The sequence below is a fragment of the Tinamus guttatus genome, unplaced genomic scaffold (genome assembly GCF_059628265.1).
Source record: "Tinamus guttatus ecotype Peru unplaced genomic scaffold, ASM5962826v1 Tinamus_guttatus_pri_ptg000008l, whole genome shotgun sequence".
In the NCBI taxonomy this organism is placed as follows: Eukaryota; Metazoa; Chordata; class Aves; order Tinamiformes; family Tinamidae; genus Tinamus; species Tinamus guttatus.
Window position 1 is genome coordinate 3,145,586 of NW_028288542.1, and position 17,332 is coordinate 3,162,917.

The 17,332-nt window shown below is 38.2% G+C and overlaps 1 protein-coding gene across 1 annotated transcript in view; it reads left to right on the top strand.

The window, feature by feature from the left end:
• Positions 1-1,812: 1,812 nt before the first annotated feature.
• Positions 1,813-17,332, top strand: part of PRRG1 (proline rich and Gla domain 1) — a 28,001-nt gene continuing 12,481 nt past the window's right edge. Inside the window, exons 1-2 of the mRNA XM_088521775.1 lie at positions 1,813-1,982; positions 14,830-14,879. Of these exons, the coding sequence (XP_088377901.1) occupies positions 14,870-14,879 (10 nt within the window). The 5' untranslated portion in view covers positions 1,813-1,982; positions 14,830-14,869. The remainder of the gene's footprint in view (positions 1,983-14,829; positions 14,880-17,332) is intronic.

The window sequence follows — 17,332 nt, forward strand, 5'->3', positions numbered from 1 at the left end:
TCCAGTTAAGCCAGAGAAAAAAAAAAAAAAAGTTTGACTTTACATGCGTTTGCAACTAATAAAAAATTAGTGGACTGACGTGTTTGCAGGAGATTGATGCTCGTCTCTGAATAAGATAGTTATTATTGCCTCTAAAGTTTTTTTTTTTAAAAAAAAAAAGTCCACCCCCCAAACCAGGAAAAGTTCTAGCCGCTTAGCTCTGCTGCTAAAATTTCCTTTCATCTTTGTTAGAATTGTCCAGAGACTCCGTCTGTGCAAGCCGTGCAGCAGCTGAGGCTATGTCACCAAGTTTGAAACCTTGATCTGCTGCGCTTGGGTGTGTGTGCTGAAGCTGAGAGTCTGCAGGGCTCTACTGCACCACTGCTAGGTCTAATGCTCGCAAAAGAGCAACTTATGTCCACAGGGAACAAGAGAGGGGGGTGAAGAGCCTCAGTGTCATCCCAGGCAAAGCTGGGACTGACTGTTGCAGTGCAACAGTAATGTTGGCCATTTAGGGTGTGCCGTTGGATGGAGAGTGCCATTGATGAAGTGGTCGTGCTTGAGAGGTGGCTAGGTTGAGAGCTGAGTACACAGACACAGTAAATGGGAGGTGTGGTTTTTTTTTTGTTTTGTTTTTGTTTTGTTTTTGTTTGGTTTGTTTTGGGTTTTTTTTTTTGAGTAGTTCTAGCTGGGGCAGGAGCGTGAGACTAGAAGCCAGAAAAGTGGGGACCTTATTGGAGAATGAAGTATAGAAACAGTAGTGAGAGACTTTTACTTGTTTCTTCAGTCATCTCACTTCAGCCTATGTCTATCCAAGAAAAGTTTACTCCGAAACCGAATAGGATAGAGCCTGGGATGTCTGCCTATCCCTATTCTCTTGGAATTAACAAATATCTGGAAATTCTCAGGTAAAAGGTGGATTATTCAGGCAAAAGGTGGATTATTATTTGAAGCACCAAAAATTCCATAGGAACTTAAGGAAAAATTTCTTAACAGTGAGGGTGACAGAGCACTGGAACAGGCTGCCCAGAGAGGTTGTGGAGTCTCCTTCTCTGGAGATCTTCAAAACCCGCTTGGACGCAGTCCTGTGCCACGTGCTCTAGGTGTCCCTGCGTGTGCAGGGGGGTTGGACTAGATGATCTCTAGAGGTCCCTTCCAACCTTAAGCATTCTATGATTCTGTGATTCTATGATTCCTTTCTCCTGCAAGTTCATGTAGAGAATTACAGCTAACATAAGAGCAAGATAACATAGGAGCTCAAATGGCAGAGCGCTGCATGGTGAAGTTAAGATAACCAGCTCTGGTGGTTTGAGATTGATGGCATTGCTTTTCTAAAAGTAAATAGTTAATGTAGTTACAGTAACTGTATTAACACTATAATTTCCAGAAGCAGGCACAAATTAGAAAGAATAGGATTAAGGTTTTGTATCTAAGCTTAATTCACCATCCTCGTACCTCTAATTTGGACTGTGTTTTTATAGCAATAATGTATTATTTGTTCCATAATAATTCCTATTATGCTCAAGTTAAAGAAATGAAGTATTTTGATTTTATACTAATTTCTTGAGTTGTGTAACCCCACGATTTATTTCCTGAATATTATTCAAATGTGTATTCAAAATGCTTTGAATATGGAGTTAGAGATTTCCTTGTGTGTTCATCTGTTGTGCTTATCACATCTTATATATCAGTACTTGACAAATGTAAATTCTTATTAACAAAATTTCCCCAAGACAGAGGAAAATATCATCTGTGTGCTCCTCCTGAAGAAGGTAAAAGTACAGAGACCAAATCTGGCATACCTGGGTTCTGTTTTTAATGTTTTGCTTTTTTTTTTTTTTTTTTTTTTTTTTTTCCCCTCAGGGTACTGTGTTCTGTATCCTGCCTTGCCTTCAAAACACAGGCCCGAATAACTTGAATTACTGGTGTAAGCACAGGCTCGTTTTACAAGTCAGGCACTCAAATTTTAAGGAACGTACCTGTAAAATAAAAGGCACATAGTAGTGCACACTTAAACTATATTCTCAAGTGGTGTGCTTAGCATCATGAAGGAGCTCTGTGGCAAACAAAAAAAAAAAAAAAAAAAAAAAAAGGGATAGATTTTGCTTCAGGACAGTGTTCACTTGCTTTAGACTGTGGTTATGTGAACTATGCTATATCTTTTTTTTTTTTTTTTTTCTCTCCTGTTTCCTTTCTCTGTGACTCTTTTTCTTCTTTATCCTTCTCATTCCTTTGACCTCCCTCACTTGGAAAGTAACTATTTCCCTACCCTTCTGGGCAGGTGGTCATTGAATTAATCAGGTTAAATAGAGTATGACTTTTGAGCCTGGATTATTTTTCTAACCCAACTCTTATAGTTGTGGGAGATATGATGTGGCATGATATGCAGTTGGTACTAGTTCCCCCCCAGTTCGAGTTCTTAGAGAAAAAAAAAAAAAGGTTTTGCCACTCCATTGCCCTTTTCATTGATCCTGCTAATCTAATTTCCTTCCATTTTCTCAACAAATGAAGTTTTTTGAGAACTTTTGGTTCCATGTTCTCAGTTCAATCCTGTTCTTCTGTGCTGCTTTTTATTCTGTTACTTTTTCTTGAACTCTAACCAACTATATTTCCAGACTACTCTATTTGGCTTGTGTTTCCGCAGTGTCTTTTTTTTTTTTTTTTCAACTTCCAAAGATGGTCCACCTTCTTTCCCCATCCCTTGATTCATCTTTTTTTTTCTCTATAAGCAAAAATTTTTGCAAATGTGCAGTAGAAAGCAATAAAAAACTGCCAGGGTGTGGTTTAAATGACCTAATGTCAAATATTTCTCCAGCTCCTGGCAGCTATTTTTGGTCAAGTTCAGATGTCAGTAACTATTTGACCTTTTACGATTAATCTGACAATACCCAGCCTTTTCCATGTTTACCGTTGTTCGGTTTGCTGGCTCTTGTTAAGTAAATTCTGATATGTGCATATGGAGTCTGAAATATGCTTAGCTCTTTCTCTCTTTGTTGCCAGCGTCTGTTGTTGGGTCTGATTATCAAAGGACTTGTGCTTTGACTAAGGTTACTCGATACTATTATTAAAATGAGTACATTCCAAAAGCAAACTTTGTCTTGAGACTGTGGACTAAAGGAACTGCATGCTAACCACTTTAAATCGCACCATGTTTTTTATTTACCAAGGAAAATTTGTTGAAAGTTATTGTGTACACATTTCAGACTACAGCTCGCTTTTAAGCATAGGTGATCATTATATAAAAGATCTTTGATTTTGGATATGAGCTATGCATCAGTTGAGAAATTAACTTGTAAAAATTGGACGAGAAATACCTTGTCACATCACAGTCTAACATAACAGAGTGAGCATTTAGGGATAAGACTCTTCCAGCACAAGAAATGTTTTTTCTTTTTGGAGTGAGAACTTTCAGGAGAGGGAGAGAGACTGTTCTCCAGTTGTCGTCTTTGAAGCTTGAGGTTGCCCAAACCTTAGATATTCGCATGATGCGAGCACCCTACTTGCTCAGTGAAGTTTTTCTCTTGAAGTATTTGAATCAGCCTTCTCATGGTGCTTCTGAAACAGCTTACGAAAGTTATGTTTTTAGATCAGCCATGAAACTTACTTTAAACTTCCCAGCGTCACAGTGGTCATTTCTCCAACAGTGGTCAGATTAAGAGATAGTACAAACTGGAGAGAAAATATGTGTGAAAGGTAGTCATAAAGTAGCCTGTCATAGAGAACTTCACAGACAGTTTGTTGCCTTTTTTTTTTTTTTTTCTCCAGAACTGTTAAGTCAGGCTGGATTTTTGTTGTTGTTGTTGATTATACCAAAATATTAAACCATATTATAATTCTGGGTATTCTTGTTTTGCTGAGGAGAACTAATTACTTTGTTTTCTGTAGTAAAACAATGAATTTCATGGACCAGTTTGTGTGAGGAACTTAAGACTTGGTAAATCCTTCTCTCTAGCTACCTCTTTCACAAAATCTGTTAAAATTGGCCATATTTTAACAGAAAGAAAGGTAAGTTCTTTTTTTTTCTTTTTTGTCTGAAAGAACATGAATTTGTTAGCTCATTGATGTGAAGAATCCAGGAAGCTACTAGGAAGCATCAGAGATGGCATCCTCAAAACATGTAAATTTCAGCACCTGTCTATAAGTCCAGATTTATTAGCTTGCTCTTCACTGACATTTGTGTGTTCTTCAACTGCCATTATGCTCTCCAGCCTCTTTGCTAATATTGAGAGCTACTTATTGTCCATCTTTCTTTTTTCATTCCCCATCCTCAGGACTATGAGGAAGGGTTGAAAGAGCTCTCGGCAGCAGAATTACTCGCAAAATCTACTGCCTGTCCTCTGGTTATTATAGATTTTCCACTGCAGCAGCTGAAATTAGCACAGTCCTTGACATTCTGTTTTGGTGCTGCTCAGCAGTCCTGAGTATCAGAAATGAAACACACTCACCCTGCTATTTTCTGTTTACCACTGCTGCTTATCACAACCATGGGCAGCAACAAAAGAAAGGTCTGGCTCACTCTGGAGAACTGAGAGGGTGACTTTGCAAGCAACTTGGTTGATGTAAATGCTGCTGCTGAAAGCAGAGTTATTCTCTGTTCTTACCTTCCTTGTTATACTCTTCCTTACTTTCCTGGTTTGTGCTCTTACCACCTTCATTATGTTGGCATTAGCACACATAATACCGTGCAGTCAAGTGAACCAAGGAGCTGATCTGTCTATAAACAAAACTAAGCTAAACAAACCCACAAAAGGTACTCTGGGTTAGCCCTGCTGCCAGGCCACCAGACCTTGGGTTGACTGAAGGAAGGGAGCAGACTGTGAGTAGCAAAGTGGGGCAACTTATTTTTGAAGCCAAAATCTGCCTGTGTTGTTTGTTGTTTGTTTGTTGTTTGTTTGTTGTTTGTTTGTTGTTTGTTTGTTGTTTGTTTGTTGTTTGTTTTTCTTTCTTTGAAGAGGAAAGGGAGGTCTGTGGGACACTTGAGTGCTGCAGTGCAGGATGCAGAGCTGCCTCAGCCCTGGTCAGGACGCTGACCTTCTGGAAAGGGTGGTCAGGAGCAGTGGGAAGGGAGGAGAAATTCCTTAATTCCCCTCTGAGGCTGAAGCCAATGCATCATGTTACCATGCTTTTATTATGCTCCAAACAATTGAGTGCTTTTGTGCGTGATTTTGATCAAATCCTACTTGGAACAAATTATGTGTAATGGAGTAAAAAAGCCAATTCTAATCTGCGCCTACTTAATTTATATGGAAATACAAATTATGCGGATATGAAGGGAAGGGGGGGTGTTGTGGGAAAAGGAGATAAAAACCTAGAATAGTGCTATCTTCTTTGTACGACTGTTCAGTCTTTCAAGAGTTAAGTGCATTTGTTTTGTGGATTCTAGCACTGCAGGCATTTCTGTACTCTCTCTATGCAGGTCCCCAGTGTGATGGAAGACTTTATAAAAATCTACAAAAGAGAGTTGCCTAATTATCTGCTTCCCCTAATTATTGTATAATTGGATAAGATAAAATATATATGTGTGGCTTTTGTATGACTAATCTGTCCACTTCTGTGCAATTTAATTTTGGCTGACTGGAAAATTCCATTAAAAATGTGCCTTGAAATGCTATCATAAGTACCTTGCTTCAGGGGAAAACAGGCAAGGTGGAAACTTGTATTAAAATGTGCTGACAGCAAACAAATATTGGGAAGAGAAAGCTTTGTTTGCACATTCTCCAGGTTAGTGTAACACTCCAGAAAGAAATTACTTTTTTATTGTTTCCTGTGTGGGAGTAAGAGGGAGGGGAAAGACACTGGTCTACCAATGCAGCAAGTGGAAGATGTACAGAGCTGACTATTTTGCTTCTCTTTTTTTCTCATCACAAAAAAAAGAAAAATAAAAATTACAAAGCATAGGTTTTGTCATATGCAATACAGAGCAGTTAACATCAAATTCCCAAGGATTCTTTTGCCACAAAAATGAGCATTCTGGCATGTAGAATCTTCCTGATCTTAAGAAATGTATCTACTTCAAAGTGCTGGTAATTTGGAGGGAAACTAATAAAAAATAGCTAGTACTCCTCAGCCTTTAGGCTTGTAACAATTTCAGGAAAAAAACGTTGAGTACATTGATGACAGTCTCTTTTGAATACGCATGATTGCCAGGTCTTGAGTTTGGATTTTGGAGGGGAGAAGGTGAAAGGGGGCTTGTCAGAAAGCTTGAACACTTAACAGTGGATAGAGACTGATACAGTAGAATACTAATTTTTGCTGCTGGTTTGTATTACTGATGTGATATTGTTGTGAATGGACTCTGCTCAGGTGCCGTTTCTTCATCCTTCTCTCTGCTTCTGATACCCCAAACAAAATCTAGCTTACCTTTGCACCTTCAGGGAAGGCAGTGCCGATCAAATATCAAGTGAGAACAGGCCAGATCTTTGCTTTGCTCTTTACAATGCTCTGTGTCCTTCAGTGCTAATAGCTTTATTTTGGCCTTAAAAATTTGATTTCAGTTTGAATTAAAAAAGGAAAGAGAAAGAACTTTGTCTTGCTTGGACGTGTATAATAGGAAATAAGAGTAGTGCTCCATTCTATTTTCTCCCCTGACCCCTAAATGCTTTGAATACTCAGAACCATTATAACCTTTTTTTTTTTTTTTTTTTTTCTAATCCTGATCTTTTTTCCTTTTTTTTTTTTTTTTCCCCTGTGGAGCAAATTGGGGGTCAAATGTTCCAGAACCTGATAAATAAGGGAGATAGTGAGTAGAATCCATTAAAGAAACACTTGCCATCTATCATCATGCTATATATTATGTACTACTATACTACTGTTTACTTCAGTGGTCCTAATCTAGTCATAAACAATTTTGGAGATGAACCGAGACTAGTTTATTCCATGCTGGACACCAGACCGATTCCTTCCCTTCATAACCAGGTAGTAATCAATACAATGTATATTCAGTGCCTTTTTTGTGTATGCAGTCCTACATATCTCTTTGGAAAACCATGTAATATTAGAGTGTGAAGATCACTGTCTCTTGTCTAGATATATATGGTTGAAATGCTTGGGAAATTATGTCTCTTCATGAACTGCAGAAGATCACAAACTAGGTGTTACTGATTTAGAGATCATCAAGAGCGATATGATTAGACTTTTCAGCATTCTGACAAACATAGGCAAGAACTGCTATAGTGGATCAGCCAGGAGGTCAGCCTGGCCTCGTGTTGTGCCAGTGGCTGGCAGGAGGTGCTGTGGGGTGAAGCTAGAAACAGAGCTTAGACAGAAGGGCCCTTTCTCTCTTACATCCCTGGGTTATCAGTTGATCAGAAATTTCCTGGGCCAGAGCATATTATCCAGGCAATTGTGTATTACAGTAACTAATGAATCTCTCCTCTGTTAATAATGTCTTTTCTCTGTTAAACCCATTTATACTTTCTCCTCTAAAGCATCTTGCTGCATCAAGTTCCATAGTTCAGTTATGCTCTGTGTGAAAATTCCGGTCTTTGGACTTCTTTAAATCTGTCGGCTTTTGTTGTTGGATGCCCTCTTGTTTCTCGTACTGTGAGAACACAATGAGTAGTTGTCATGCATCTACCTCTTCTATCATGGTCACAAGTGTACAGCCAAGAAGCCAAACTATGCTTATGGGCTGTGAGTGTTTAATATTAGGTTAACTGAAATGTCTACCTTCCCTAAACTGGGGGGTTTGTTATAGAGAGATTATTTGAGCATAAAGGATTTTTTTTTCTTAAAAAGAAGCAGCATGTAATTTTTAATCCTGATGCATTCCAGTTCTTCACATGTAGCCCTCTTTGAGCCAGTTCATTGTCTAAGGCAGCAGTAGGTGGTCTGAACTTCAAAACGAGGGTTGGTTTGTTCTTAATTAATTTACAAAATGAGTACAAACGTTACCCTTGTATGAGAAAAGGAGAACAAAATAGAGGGAAATAAGAAAATAAGTGCACGTTCAAAGCTTCTTCTAAATTGTAGAGGTTGTGAGTGAAAACAATTTATAAAGAAAGCAATGTCTCAAGCAATTCTGAGATTAGTTAATAGTTTTATTTGAAAAGAGCTAGCAGTTACATTGATTATTTCGTCTTTTAAATAAAAAATAAGAAGACAAGAGGATTCTATGAGTTATTCAATAAGCAGTTGCCACTTTATGAATTTATCAATATATTATTTAAATATATGAATTTAAATTTATCAATATATTATTTAAAACTTCAGTCATCTGTAACGCTGAAAGATCGTAATTTTATTTCCTTGGCTACTTGTTTTTACAAATTTTCACTTCTGTGGGTTGGTGGGGTTTTTTTTCGTTATATTTATTTTGAGAAAAGGTTAAAAAAAAAAAAAAAGTGGTTTTAATTTCTGATAGGTAGCCTCTGGTTTCCAGATGTCTGTTTCTTCAAGTCTTTCTGAGCCCACACTCTTACCTTTCTCTGATGTTGTATTCTAGCTCTTACATTGAACTCTATTGTATCCTATGTCTTGAGTGCTGTTTTTTTTTTTTTTCCTTTTAATTAGTTTTAAGTGTTGCAGCACAGCTGTGCAGCTGAATTCACTTAGGTTTTGGCGGATTGACTGGATAGAATTCTTAAAACCAAAGCACTGTTTAATTTCCAAAAGTAATAACATATAAGAGAGAAGCCCGTAAGCAGCTTCAAAAATCTGTTTTGCTGTATGTTTGTGGGGGGGTAGAAGAGGAGATGAGTAGTGAGGATGTTTTTTACTGATGTGTTTCCAGATGACGCTCCTAGCAGCTTCTGATTTGAAAGAGATTCCTCTAAACTAGCTTCCCAGAAATCATGTTTCTGCTTGAAGGAGAGTCTGTTGTTATCTTAGTTCTTACCAACTTGTTTATCAGGGTAACTTTGTAGTTTCATGGGGAGTTTTGCCAGACATTTACTATTGTCCCATAACATAACAACCTTTGATTCTTTGCTGAGGAATGGTTTAGAGCTTTTTTCTTTACTGCTTCTTACTGCTGTGAGTATAGTCACAGAGAACACGTTGGGTTCATCTGCAGTAGCATTTCAGTTCAGATTAGAAGTGCTCTTTGCAAGCAAAACTCTCAGTTGTCCCCACAATGCAAAGTAACTTTAAAGCACTGGAACTGAATTCCTTTTGGATGAAAGTAAACTAGATATGCTCCAAGAACATACCCTCAAAACTAGTGTTGTGTTGAAGAAGCAGAATGGATAGATAACACAGCATTGTTGGTTTTGGTCCCTTAAAATAGGGATAAAAAGCATGTTCTACTGAAATGTTCTGAGACCTTTATTTAATTGTGCCCCATTACAACTTGAAAAAGAAGCAGAGGGATTGGTTATTGTTGTGTCAACACACAAACAGGTTATCAAATTAAGAAATAATCTGAATCCCCAAATCATAGTGATTGTCTACAGTGTAAAGCAACTTTCTTTAATAGTAGCTTAAAGAAAATTGAGGTGTGCAGGCCAGTTTATATAGACTGCTATGTAGACAGTCTTCTGACCAGTTGTGTAATTATGTTTTCAATACTCATGGTTTCATAAGCATTGAATTATTCTTCCCAAGAACTGCCCCAGATGGTTCCCATGGCTTTCAAAACAAACTGAAATGCTGCCTTGCCAAAGGGAGAACACCTAGATGTCCTGCCCACCACACTGTGTGTCATGGGAGCTTGTTCATTTCCCTTCCCTTCAAAGCTAGACAAGAAGAGATGTAGTCAGCTTGTAGCTTCCCCCTTGAACTGACTGAGCCAGTGAGTAACCAGAGAATAATCAGGCAGAAGATTATCGCAGCTTTCAAATAACGAAAAAAGGTAAATAAAGAATGGGTAGTGATGTTAAGGCAAAACACTGCCGTTTCTGCCAACTGAATTGTCTGGTTGCAGTCGTGAGGAGCCTTCTGTCCTTAATAGAGCAGCCTTTGAGAGTTGTACCTATTCTGAGAATGATAATCTATTTTATCAGTTTTAAGACATAATGGCAGTCTGATAAGGACAAGTTTCTCTTAGCAATACAATCTTTGGTTCCAAGTCCCCGTGTAATCAAAATTAATGATAATGTGTTATAATGCCATAACTGGATAGCATCTACAGAGCAAAGTGTTTTTTTATTATTATTATTTATTGTTGCTGATTTTCTATATCACTCTTATCCTTGCCCTTTGTAATTTCATATGGGATACATTTTCTGCATTCTTATCTGATATCATAGTTTCCAAAGCATATTCCTGCTATGCCTCTTTATGTTCACCCTGATTCCATGGCTAACCTTGCTGTTGCAAATGAACAAAACTGAATAAATACAGATTTCTTTTATATCCTTGTACCAGGGACATCACTTTTAGAGGGGGGAAAAAAAAGTAAATACTTATCCAGTGTTTGAATCAATGTAAATTATTGTAGGCACTTTTCCTGACAGAAAGGTAGTTCTTACATTCTTCTGTAACATTTTTTTTTCCCAGACAAATGTGGTGGGACTGGGATGTCTAGGTAGGCACATAATACATTTTGAATTAATGATTTTCTTGTATATAGTTTGGGTCGGTGCACTAGCAAAGGGGTGTTTATTTTTAGACAGAATATCTAACGATGTTTTAGTGACCAGTGCCAAAAGCTCCAGAAGACTTTAAAGGTTTTGTAATTCAAGGTCTGGGTTGGGATTTTTTTGTGTTTTGTTTTTACAGTTCTGTGTGACACGCAGTTATAAACAGTATCCCAGGAGGCTCGTTAATTCATCACATCACAAAATTGAAAGTAGGAGCTGTTCGTACTGCAGAAGGGCACAAGCTGTTTCCCCAGCCCTACCAAGGTACTGGAGTGCATGTTCCTCCCCTGTTGGGACAGGTGGCTGCTGGCATTACAGTGTTCAAAGTCCCCATTAAATACAAGTGAGAAATCAAGTGAGAGTCACTATTGCTGTTTCTCCTTACATGATCCTTATTTTTCATCCTCTTGCCATCCTTTCCCTTAAGGATAGTCTTTGTTCTCTAGGTTGTGTCTCTAGAATACATATGATCAGTGAGCAAGAGTAGTTTGGACATACCCTTTACCTGGCCCTCTGTCCTTTAATGGTACCCGCTGTGGAGAAGTTTCCATTAAAGATGTAGCCAGAGAGGTATATTTGTGAACCGGTGGAATACAGTTACTCTAGTAAATGCAGTAAAACCTTGCATAAATATTAGCTTGAGCCAACAGGAGTCTACTTACAAAGCTGAAACTCACTTGCTATCCCTGTGAGAGATGCACAGCAGTGCTGAACAGTTTGGGAAGCACATGTATAAACGTATCCTGTGCTGTGTGCTTATAGAGAGTTTATACAAGGTGTGGGCTCCCTCAGTATTGAGGGAGAAATACAGTTGTGGAAAGAAATGTACAAGGTGTGTTGCTTCAGTACTGCTTTCACTAATCTAACTTGGCTTCATGCAAAATGAAGCACAGGGTGAGCACCGAGCTGGTGCGGGGCAGCAGGGGCCTTGGCACATTCCCTTTGCAGCCCGTGCCGTCCACTGTGCTTGTTTGTATCTACAAACAAATCTAGGATGGTGTGTAACATACTTTTGAGGGTCGTATGTCCAGAATAGCTGAGAGAGGGTTTCCTAAAACAGAAAGTATCAGTGTTATTAGTAAGATGCTACCTGTATGGCATTTATGTTCATGTAGGAGAAAAAAAAAAAAGTTGCTTGACACCGTGGAGGCTAGAAAGTTGAAATGAATAGTTGAGTGGAGGAATAAATGGGTCAGTAAAAGGTCAAGATGTTTCTGTCATGTTGTCAGCCCTCTTCAGTTTTATTAGATGGTTTATGAAAGAAAACAGGTTTATGTAATTAACTCTTTAATCCCTTCCTCCAAGTGACCTTTGAGCAATAGTCAACTTAAACCAAGACTGGAAGAGCATAAAGCTTAGATATAATTAAGTTCCTTCACATTTGGGGAGAAGAAACAGTTGGATAGAGGCCAGGAGTAGGGGTTGGGTGACATTGCTTCCCCCCACCCCTGCCATTACATTCCCCATAGGCAGAGCTCTCAGGTTGTGACACCATGAGCATGGATGGGAATAGGCATAGTTTTAAACATTGCATTGAAATCCAAACCAAACTTATTTGTCATAAGTATGAAGTGCTAAAGATTAGCTGAGGTTTAATACAGAAAAAAGTTCTCCTTTGAGAGGGGACACTTGGCAAGATGCATGTCTTGCAGTGTGCTGCTGTGACTCAACTGAGAGTGGGGTTGCTTTCATGGGCCACATGATTCAGTGCTGGGAGTCTTCCCTAAGGGGCTATTGCAAAGGCTGGAAACCAGGGGAGGGGGAGAATAAATGAGGCAAGAAGCTCGCGAAGAGAATGGTTACCCTGGTGCTTTCTAGGCAGATTTCATGAACTTGCCCACTCACCCACCTAACGTTTTTTTTTAGTCCTAATGCTATAATTTTATGACTAGACAGGGATGTCTTTATGTAATGCATAGGGATGGATGTCTGCATTTACTACAGTGGCGTTTCTGACAGGCCCTGCGGTCTGCTCTTGCGTGACAAGTAGGCACATGTCTAAATTGTCCTCTCTGGCCAGTTAGCTTTTGTGCACGCTTAGCCCTTTCTAAAAGAAAAAAAAGTATGTGCTCATCTTGCAAGAATAAGCTGAAATAGATGTAGAGAATCATACACTAAGTACAGGAGGGTATTGGTGAGGGAGAGGGAAGAAATAACCAATTTCTTCTTTTCCTTCAGAAAAGACTCATAAGGTAGAGCAAGCTTATTTTAGTTGTCTTGTAGTGTATATGTCTGCTCAAGGAGAAGAAGGAGGAGTTCTCAAGACCTCCCCTTACAAACTGCTAGTTAATTGAATGAAGGTTCAGGTGCCTCTCCTGCCGTGATGTTTTTATCAGGGTTGGGTGAGGAGGAAGAGCCCAACATCTGCTCCTTGCTCAGGATGGTAGAATGACAACAGTGCATTTCAGAAATAACATCTTGCGCAATATGAGGCAGAACCGATAGGACTGGAGTATTAGAAAAGAAAAAATCACATTTCAGTTGATTATGTTTGACTTCTAATCCTGCTCAGCACAGTACTCTTACCATGAAAGCAAATAAAATGCTGTCGTTTGGCATTGTGCAGTAGAATGAGCATGAATAAACTTCAAGGAAAAGAAAAAAAAAATGCATATGAATGTGTGGAATGGGTCTTAAAGGGTTCTCTTTTTCTCTAGATATGTATATTGAAGCTTTTGGGGTTTTTTATTTATTTATTTTGAAATAATAATAAATATTTTTTTCAGACTGCTTTTTGGTAAGCTTTAAACAAAAACTTATATGCCAGGATCAACAGGCATCCTTGGTTAAGCCGCAGCAATGACAAATGTCAGATTTCTTTCTGCAAGGTTTCCATGTTGTTTAAAAACAAACAAACCAAACCTCCTCATTTTAAAGCACTCTAAAAATACACTAGGCCTGTAGTACAATACAAATTTCTCAGTCAGTACGAATAAGGAAACTTAGGCCTGGGCTTCTTATAGGTTTTTATGACAATACATGTATTTTGATTAGCAACCCTAATTCTTTCCTTATTAAAAACAGTAATGATAATATGAGCTCTATGGTTAATGTAGTTATCCTCTTGTAAAGGTATCTTATAGAATCATAGAATGCTTAAGGTTGGATGACCTCTAGAGGTCATCTAGTCCAACCCCCCTGCACACACAGGGTCACTTAGAGCACGTGGCACAGGGTGGCATCCAAGCGGGTCTTGAAGATCTCCAGAGAAGGAGACTCTTAGAATACTTTCCCTCCGGAATAACTGAATGCAGTTGTATTCTATACTTTTACTGCAGTAACTACATGTTCTCTGTTAAAATTAACATATTTTTTGTGGACTTTTTTCTAGTATATTGGAATTATGTCTACATTGAATATAGTAATCAGTCTTGAATGAAAACATTCATTTCCAGAATGAAAACATTAGTATGGCATCATATGTTGATATATAGCCAGATCTCTGAAGTAAGTTAATGTTAATGTTTAGGAATTGGTAATTTATTAATAAAAAAATCTTTTAACCTTGCATGATGATCTGCCTGGTGAAAGAGCTGTACCTTTCTGCTCCTTGGAAAGTTTTTTTTTTTTTTAAGCTTTTTTCCCTTGTACTAGTGAAGGCTTCAGGAAACAGGCCGTCAACAATCTAATCTCTACCCTTGCCTCTAGCCCTTGATAGCCTTTCCCTCCCCACAAATACGGCTATCTTCAGGTGTGGTTCTTGTTGGCTTTCTGCCTGGGTAGTGCAGTGAGGTCTTTTCTTGCCTGAGAGCATCTCTTCTCCGTTCATCCTTCCAAGATGAGGTATAAAATACGTGGAGACTCTTGTAGGCTGTGATGCTCACATGTTTTGAAAATTCCTTTGGCACCCTGTTTTAATCACTACAGACTCTGAATGAATTTGCATGTGTTTATTCTGGTTGTGAAAACCTCATCCATCGCTGAAGTAATTTGTGAACTTGGTACTCTCTGACGGGTATCTTGGTTAAAGTATAAATAATTACAGTGAAGAGTATAATACCCTTCATGTTAGGCTAGGTTGGTTGCAGATTAATTGAGAATTATATGTACACTTTCATGTCAATAATTTTGCATGATCTAAAAATGGAAAGCTTTAAAAAAAAGACATAAAGCTTTCATCATTTCACAAGAATTATTGTCTGCCAAGTATTCTTTCTATTCCATTGACATTGGTTTGCATGCAGTAAGTGGTGCATTTGAAAAGAAGGGTTAATTTTGACAACAGAGCCTTCCAGCATTTATAGAATATTATTGGGATTCAAGATAAACTTTTCCCTATTAATTCTAATTCACAAACTCAACAAAACCTTTTCTTTTTTTTTATTAACAGACTTGATACTTGCAAACTCCCTGCCTTGACAATAATCATCATGGACAGTGGTAAGTTTTTTTTTTTTAGTGATAAATGAATGTTCATACGTCATTCTCCATGAAAGCCAGTATTAACACCTGTAGGAAAACCTCCCCCTAAAATCCTTGTCAGTTCATGCAAAAAATATCCTCTGCTATTGAAGTGTTTTTTGTTGCTACATAGGCATAGATTTTCACTCACATGAAACTGAGTCGGAATTCTACTGTTGTTCTGACATAGACACTATACGTGGGCTATAATATTAAACTCCATAAATTTTATTCATGGACCTTTGAAACTGGCTCCAGAACAGAGGATGTAGGAGTGAATTGGCAGCCTTGCGTATTTTAGTTTGGCTGATCCTAAGCTTTCCCAAGTAACTCCAGGATCTCGGAGCACAAATCACTTTTATGTTTTTAAATCTACATGCTTAGAAGACTTTATTCTTTTCTCCCCTATGCAAGCTAAATAGTTTAATTAAGGTAATCTGTAGAAAGGTTCAAACATACCAGTAACTAATTTAAAGTGAAATGTTCATTTCTAATATTTGGACTACTTGATAAGGAAGCAGGGAAGGAGAGGCTGCTAATGTTCTCATCAGAGCTTTTACAGGGAACTTTGGTGCCCAAAGTGCCTTGTTTTTTTTTGCTATGCAACACTGCTGATTATCAAGAGACTTTTCTGAGCTACCCCTTCTTCCTGCTCCTTCTGTCACTAAAGCCTATTTTCCTTGCCTGTGACAGCATGAGTTAGGAGGGCTCAAATATATTTATTCACTTTTATGGACTTTGTCATGGCCTAAAACTTTTGAAGATGTTAAGGGGAGAAAAAGCATCTGCTCGAGTTATTTGGTGGTATTGCTTGTATCTGGGGTCTGGAGCAGTGGGAATACTGGGTAAAGAAGTGTGCTTTAGTAGTATTTTTTTGTTATGGAGTATGGATTCTTGTCTGTGTTTTGGGGCATCTTTGATGCAAATCCCCACTTCTTCCTTTCTCTGGTCTTCCTCCACCTAAGCATTAAAAGAATGCTGGGAGACTTAGGAGTAGGTCTGAGCCTCATCTCTCATAAGAGATCAGAACAAATCTCCAGAGCTTATCAAGAACTGCAATTTCCTTTCTCTTAAAAGTTTTGTTGTAGGTTCTGTCTGCAATTTCAAATGGTAACTTCCATGGTGCACCAAATGCATTAAGAAACTGCTTTTTGCTAAAAATAAGTCTGATGGAATCATCTGGAAAATAATTTATACTCAATTTCATTATATCAATTTCCTCACACTCCTTGTGAGGACTCTGCCTTGGTGCCTGTGCGCCTGCATAAATATGCTTAGTGCTACTGCTTTGCACGAGTTTGATGATGAGGATCTTGCAGGCTCGAGAAGCCATACAAGTAACAGTTGTAACTACAGGATTATGCATAAGTACATATATGTCTCTTATTAAGTATAGGATACATCAGGCAGACATGCATTTAACCATGCAACTCCCAGAGGAAGATAGGCTCAGTACTACGTGCGCTGTTAGGCTTTTATAAAACTTAATGAATGGTGGTGAGTTGGTGGGGTATTAAACAAAACGTATGCTCCACATTTTCATATTTACAAATACATCACTTTAGCAGCATTTTTGGTTGTTTCATATTGAGTTTCTAATTGCTGTTACGATTGCACACAAATTTCCCTGGGAATGTGTAATAAATTGAGCTGTGTTATGCCCTTTAATAACAGTAATTCATAACTAAGACTTCATAATAGTATTTTTGTAACTTTCTGATGCATAAAAACTCTAAATGCCAAGCGTTGCTTGGCACACAGGGAGCACTGAGGGCAAACATGTTTGAAGAAATAAATGTGAGCTCCAGTGCATTAGATTTGGTAGTTGTACATTTACATAATATTCTACCAAAAACAAGGGCAGGGCGGTGGGCAAATGAAAGGATTTTAAGTTATTTATATTTTGTGACTGTCTTAGATAACACCAAAAAAAGTAACTCTGATTTTTTTCTTATCCTGTCTGTGTTAGTTATTTCAACAAAGTTAGTAATGAGGTTTCAACCTGGTTCCACACTTGAATCTTGCCATGTGCGTTTTTTCCCAAATCATCTTAACCTCCCATAGTAACAGCTAGACTGAATTTGGCCATGCTGTAGTCTGGCTAGATGGGCATTTGAAGCAGAGAGGTTTTTTAACCTGCTTCTGTGCAGTTACAGTGAGTCCCTACATTATGGTGGCCATGGAATACTAAGAAGATGGTGGCTTCTGCAACTGTGGTTCCACTATCTCTTTTTAGGTGATTTATCAGGCAATGACTGATTCTCATGAAATCAATATCTTTTGGTTAGTGCCTCCATCCAGATTGCTTTGATAAGTGTGTAATCTGTTTTTTTGTGCTTCTCTGCAACATTTGTATTGATTTCTGAGTAAGGATTTCAAGCCACTGGGAGTCTGTGAAGCATTGAAAATACCAAATCAAAACAAACTTACTA